General features: G+C 52.5%; 1 protein-coding gene across 3 annotated transcripts in view; it reads right to left on the reverse strand.

The window, feature by feature from the left end:
• Positions 1–5997, reverse strand: part of LOC108152859 (protein bric-a-brac 2) — a 31376-nt gene extending 25379 nt beyond the window's left edge. For 2 of the 3 annotated variants that reach the window (XM_017282483.2, XM_017282480.2), the window contains exons 1-2: positions 5666–5997; positions 462–2506 (exon numbers count right to left, since the gene is read on the reverse strand). In XM_017282483.2, the coding sequence (XP_017137972.1) occupies positions 462–2387 (1926 nt within the window). In that variant the 5' untranslated portion in view covers positions 2388–2506; positions 5666–5997. Of the gene's footprint in view, positions 1–461; positions 2507–5650 lie in introns of all 3 variants that reach the window. The other variant, XM_017282481.2, reaches the window with a different exon arrangement.
• Between the last annotated feature and the right edge of the window lie 687 nt (positions 5998–6684).

Consider the following 6684-nt stretch of genomic DNA (forward strand, 5'->3'; position numbering starts at 1 on the left):
CCTCCCACCCTGTTGGCTCTTTAGTAAACTGCTTCTTATACAAATAGAAAATCAGCTTTAATTTGCAATCTAATAGAAATAACAAGACTCGCATCGCATTCGAGGTAAAGACTCTCTCGCGTAAGTCGCTTAAGTCGCCAAAGTCGTTGTCGATTCGATTGTTGTTGTTGTTGCTGTTGTTGCTGTTGTTGCTGTTGCTGTTGTTGCTGTGGAGGTAAATGCTAAAATGCATTTCGTTAATATGCATGCACTCGTTGCACTGCCTGCCCGTCTGTCCGCCCGGGCGTATGCGCATTATGTAAAGAGCTTTTTCTTCGGTGTGGCGCATGCCCCCTGAGGTCAAGCAGAAACCCAAGGAATGGGAACACTTAGAACACACATGTGTACCGCCCCATCTATGGCTTGTATCTTGTATCTTTCTATTCGGTAAGTATCTAAAGATCGAGCGAGCGAGCACTTACCCTCTCTTCTTCGCGTATCATTTCGGCAATTTCCGGCTTGATTTCCATGTCATCGTGATGCGACGATCCCACCGACGAGGCAGAGGGCACCGAGCCCCCCACCGCACCGCTGGCCGGGGCAGCGGCGGCGCCGCCTCCATTGCCGCCCGCTGCAGCGGCCGCCAGGGCGCTGGCCATCGCATGCGAGTGGGCCAATTGGTGCTGGGCCGCCAGCTGTTGGGCGGCTGCCGCCGCTGCATGGTGATGCATGGCCGGTGGTGGGGCCTGCTGGGGCACAGCGGCGGCGGCATGATGTGCGGCAGCGGCCACTGCGGCGGCCATGTGCGGGGGCAGCGAGGACTGCGATCCGCCCGAAGATCCCCCGCCAGTGGGCGAGTGGAGCAGGGCTCCTGCCGAGCTGCCGTTGCTGCCCGAGGGGTGGTGGTGCTGGTGCTGGTGCTGGTGGTGGGGTGGCGGTGAGCAGCTGCGGGCCGCGGTGCGGTACGTGCCCGCCGAGGAGGAGGAGGCCGCCGACGACGACGATGTGCCCACGGCGGCCGTTCCCACGGTGGAGGAGGAGGTTCCTCCGGAGCTGCTGCTCGAGGCCGAGGACGAGGTGCCTGTGCCCGTGAGGAGGTGCGCCTGCAGCGACTGGGGGTTCGGGGAGGCGAAGGGATTCCTCACGATCGTCGATGTGGGCTGGCTCTGGCCGCTGGGCGTGACGGCCGTCCGCGGCGACGCCTCGGACTCCACGTCGGGGCGGAGGGTCTCGCCATGCAACGGACTGGGCGTGGCATAGTTGCCGTCCCGCGAGCGCTTCCTCTGCCGCTGGTTGAGGTCCAGGGCGGTGTCCGCCATGAGTCGGGCCCTCTTCGGCTCGGGGTCCTCGTGATCCTGCCGCAAGATGGCGGCTGCCAGCTCCTCGTCCTCCTCTTCGTCCTCCCCGTAGACGGACATCCGCTGATCGGGGAGCATGGGGTGCGCGGAGGCGCCGTCGCGACTGGCGCCGGCACTCACCTCGGCCAGGCCGCGGATCTTCAGGGTCTCGGCGACCTTCAGCAGAGGATTGATCTGGTCCTGGCACACGTTGATCTCCCCCTTGTACATGAACTCGACGAGGGCCTTGAGGTCCGACCAGTGGACATCCCGCATGATGATGATCGGATGCTGGCAGGGATTGTCGTAGAACAGGGCCTGGAAGTACGGCGAACAGGCGGAGAGCACCATTTTGTGGGCCTTGATCGACTGCCCCTCGCAGGAGAGGGTCACGTCCACGAAGGACTCGCTCTGCAGCAGCTCGTCGAAGACGTTCGTCAGATTCGACTGATAGTTGTTCCACCGCAGGCAGAACTGCTGGTTGTCCGTGGCGCCTCCGCTGACGGGCGGCAGTCGCCGCCTGGCGGGCGCCACCTTCTGGTCGGGCTTGATGGACTTCACGGGAGTCCGCTCCACCGATCCGCGATCGGGCGATGTCTGTCCGAATTCGAAGAGTGCGGCTGCCGCCAGCTTGTGGCTGGCCTGCGGCTGTGGCGACACCGGCAGCGATCGGGACTTCTTTGCCTCCAGTTGGAGGCGCAGCTCGGGATCGTCGGGATCCCGCAGTCCCACCACTTCGCTGGAGGTCAGAGGCCTCGGTGGCGGTGTCAATGGTGGATCTTTGATCAGATTTTGCTTTGGTTCCGCTGCCTCCTCGTCCACATCGTCCATATCGGCCGCTGCCTTCTCTGTGGCAGGGCCAGTGGCTATGGCCTGTGTCCCTGTGGCTGCCTCTGCGCTGTGTTCCTCCTCTTCGTGGGAGGAGGACTTGGTGTCCCCATCGTTCTGGGTGGGTGGCTCTGGCGCCCCCTTGGGGTCCTCTGTGGCCGTGGCCATTGTGTAGTCGTTGGCCTCGCAGTCGCCGCTCTCTGACTTTATTTCAAAGTCCATTATCTGCTTGGTCATGTCCATTATGTGATAGTATGCTGTGGCAGAGGATTCACTGTACTTGTGGCTGGCTTGCTGGCTGCTCAAAACATCTTTGAATGCTGGAGCTCTCTGGGTTCTGTGCTGGCAACGGTTTTCGAGCCCTGCAAGGTAGTGGGGAAAAAGGTCATTAAATGTCTCTGGAATAGAATCACATTTTCTTATTGTATATTTAATGGAATTAACAATTGATTTTCCAAACCCCCCGTCCCCCTCCCCCCAGTAAGGGAATCTCATCGTATCCGTATCTGTATCTCTGAGTCATAATTCTATTAAATAAGCCTATTAATCTTGCCCCTGCCCCATCCCCAGCCCCAGCCACTGCCTACCCCCATCTGTGCGGAATATTTCCATGAATTTCTATTAATTTATGTTTGGAATTCGGCCTGTGCGAAATGTGCTTTATTAGCTAAAAGCTAAGCACACATTTATTTATGTTTAATTTCGGCTTAATTTATATTACTCTCCTCGTACTGTGGAAGCCGTTCGGCCCAACCCCCCCCCCCCCCCCTGCCCCCTGCCACCCTGCCCGGCCCGGCCTGCCACAATTATTTGCTGCACTCTACTGTACTTTAGTGCTTTCTGTGGCTCTGTTTTCTCCACCAAAACGATTGTTGTATCTGCTGCTGTACCTGCTGTATCTACATATATATCTATATCTATATCTATATCTATATCTATTTATTTGTACTTTCAGTGGCAGAGCGGGTCTGTATGTACTTCCCTGCGCACATAGATTTATATTTAATTAAATATTATTATTTATGGCTGTGACGAGAGAGAGAGAGAGAGAGGGAGAGATTTGGGAGCGGCGGGTAGCCCCGCAAGTAATTATTATATTTATTTAAATATGTATTATTCTCCTTATTTTTTTTTTGTTGTATAATTTTAATTTATTTCGAATGTGTGCGGGTAGGGGAGGGTAGCGGCGGAGTAAAGACTCTGTTGGAGGGAGGGGGGCGGGGGGATGGGGTATATGTAGTATTTGTTGTGCCTTTCGGGGTGGAAATGTTGCTTTTGCTTTTGCTTTTGCTGCCGTTTCTGCCATCAAATTTAATTATATTTATTATTATTGTTATTATAATTCTGCTTTTGCTGCTGCGGCTGCTTCTTCTTATTCGTTCCGTTGCTACTTTTATGTTTATTATTATTTCATTCCAATTAAATCTTGCGGCTGACGCGACGCGACGCGACGCGACTCCACGAAATGCTATGCCACACGGAGTCGATGTCGTCGCCTGTTATTTGTATACCCTTTTTGTCAGATAACTAGAGAGAGATAGAGCGAGGGAGCGAGAGAGGAAGGGTATTATGCCTTTGGGCAGATGTTTAAGACACACAGAGAAAGGAAATGGGAAAAACTGATCGGAATCGGATGGATTCTGGGTACTTTTTGGCCTGAATTCCCTCACAAATGGAAGCTCATGGGATCTCCCCCTAACAACGATCATTTTTCAAGGGTATCCAGCACTTCGATCCCTCTGTCTTGGCATGTTTTTGGTGTGTTTTTGTTTTTATTGTTTGCTGGAGAACCAGAAACCGAACCAGAGATGGTGCACACAACCGGAGACGGAGTCTCGCGTCGAGGGACCACTCCTGGCCCACCCCCCACCCCCCGCGAAAATAAGAAAATACTCGCTCTCTCTCTCTCTCCCGCCCCCCCCAGTCTCCTCTCTTTCGCTCTTTCTCTCCTTTCTCTGTCTTTGTGGGGCTCCTTCCGCTTTTTCCTTTTCGCCTTTTTGGCAACTTTTGGTTTATTGTTATGGCACTTCCCGCCCTTCCCTGCGCCCTGCCCCCACCCCCCCTGTGCCGCTCATTTATTCATGTGTCTGCCACACTGCCATGCCACGCATTAAATTTGATGATTCTTTTTTGGACAAAAGTCAGCGCCCAAAAATAAATAAATAACAAAAATAAATGAATAAATTGCCTAAATGCAGAAAGCCTGAGACTCAGACCGAAACTGAGACAAAAACTTGTGGAATAGTGGAATTTTCGGCGAAAACTAAGCACAAAATTTGGTGGCGGAGTGGAATTTTTTTATGAACTTGTTTTCTTGGAAATCTGTATTTTCATTTTTCGTATCAATTTTTTGTGTGTGTTTTCTTTTTGTTTGCCAATTGCTTGGGCACTTCCTGTTGTGGAATCTCAGGAGCAGCTGCCTCTCCCTCTTCCTCTTATTTATTTTTCTTCTTTTTTTCTATATATATATATTTTGGATAAATAATTTATGTCAGAAAATGGGAAACATGGCAACGGCAACGAAACAACTTTTCCTCTGAGCTTTTCAATTATTTATTATTATTTTTTTTTTTTTTTTTTTAGTTATTTATTTAATTTATTTTCGCTTGGGTCCTCATCTGCACGTGGATGGTGATGGGGGGGAGGCACACACACACACATACACAGAGGTGGGGAAAGGGGGCACAGGGCACACAACGAACAAACGGAGGAACGGAGAAACGGAGGCACTTTTATATATATTTTATATTGTATTTATTTATTAACGCTTATTTATTATTTATGCAGTCTGTAATAAATTACACAAGCGGCTGCCACTTCTCTTCCAGCTGCTGCTGCTGCTGCTGCTGCCTCCTCTCTCAGCTGCCTCAGAATTGTGCTGCCGTGTTTCGTGTCTGTGCCTCTGCTCTCCTACGAACTCTGTGTGGTACGTGGAAAACTGTTTACAAAACTGTTTTTGGCGCGTGCCACCATGCCACCCACTCGGACGGAGTGGGGGTGCTGCTGCTGCTGCTGCTGCTCGGAAAAGTTGCTTCTCCTTCGCGTAAGTTTTCTTAATTCCTGGGCTCCCAACTTTGGGGCATAAGATGGAGGAGAGGCAGCAACGGCAACAACACTTTTTACGACCTTTTGGGTGGGTGTGGATTGTGTGCTCTGTGGCAGGGACTGTGGCGGGTGCGGGTGCGGGCTCGGGTGGATTGTGTTATAAATTAATAAATTACAATTTCTTTGGGGAGAAGAAGCCGAGCAAAATGCGCGGAAAATTGTGCGACGCCACTTGATAATGTAAGAAAGGAAAATCGATTTTCATGCAGCCGACTATTAAGTGCACCCACTGTCTCTCACCGTCTCTCACCGTCCCTCACCGTCCCTCACCGTCCCTCACCGTCCCCTCTCCCTCTCCGACTCTGTCATTTGTCATTTGTCATAAATAAAACACCATCATTATCATAATAATCGCCAGCACAAGGAAAAAAAACGGAACAAAAAAAAAATAGAGAACATACAACAGTTGCACGTACACTTTTGAGGCGCCTCTGGGAGTCGATTGGTTGCTGCGGATCGCTTGAGGATCGCCTGGAGTTCCGTTTAATCGGCCAAAGACTTAATCGAATATTTCACCACTTATATTTCTAGTGTTTTTTTTTGCTTTGTTGTTGTTTTTGTTGTTGTTGTTGTTGTGCTTTGATCACTGCATGCAACAAATGCTGCTTGCAACTTTCGGTTGCCACTCTGTTGTCACTGTTGCACGGTTTCGTTCTCTTGTGTTCTTGTTGTTTTTGTTGTTGTTGTTGCGCCCCAGAAAACGTTGCACTCACGGCGAAAGTTGAAATTCGAATGAACTCGCGTTGTGTCGGCCGCCTCGTGCAATGAATGAAACTCGAGACTGCTGCCACAGCGGCGTCGCAGTCGGCGCGGACGGCGCCGCCAGCGCTGTGTCTGGCCGCTCGCCGCAGCCACCCCCCCGGCCCATCGCAGCGGGCCAGAAGAGAGCGAGCGAGCGCCCGAAGAGAGCGCCGGCGTCGTTTCCGTCGTCGTCACATTCCGGTTTGTGCGGCGAATTCGTTCGTCTGGCATTTCGTAAGAGAGCACGCTGCCGAAGGCACAGAGAGAGGGCGAGGGCTCCGGAGTGGATTTCTCTTCGGCTTCGCTTGAGGTTTTATGATCGGAGCATCCCACGGGGATCTCCAATGGGGGAGGGGGAGGGGAAGGGGGGGAGAAGGGCGAAGGTCCAAGATCTGCCTTGGACAAGTCTCCAAGTGGCAGGCAATCCGTTGCATCCATTGGCTTGGGTCTCCGCCACCTTCTGCCACTTCCCAATCGAAGCTTAGCTGCCCCAATCGAAGCCTCCTCCAGAGGGAAAAGAAAAACTATGCCTACGCAACCAGAGAGGGGGGGGGCACGCACCCGGCACCTGCTGCTACTGCTGCACTTGCACCTTGGCCCAGAGACCAGAGGAGTGGCGGAGCGGATCGCAGCTTCTAGGCCGAAGGAAAGAGAGACGGAGGACGGCTGGCCAATGTCCAGTAAGAAGTGCTGC

The sequence above is a fragment of the Drosophila miranda genome, chromosome XR (assembly GCF_003369915.1).
Source record: "Drosophila miranda strain MSH22 chromosome XR, D.miranda_PacBio2.1, whole genome shotgun sequence".
NCBI lineage: Eukaryota > Metazoa > Arthropoda > Insecta > Diptera > Drosophilidae > Drosophila > Drosophila miranda.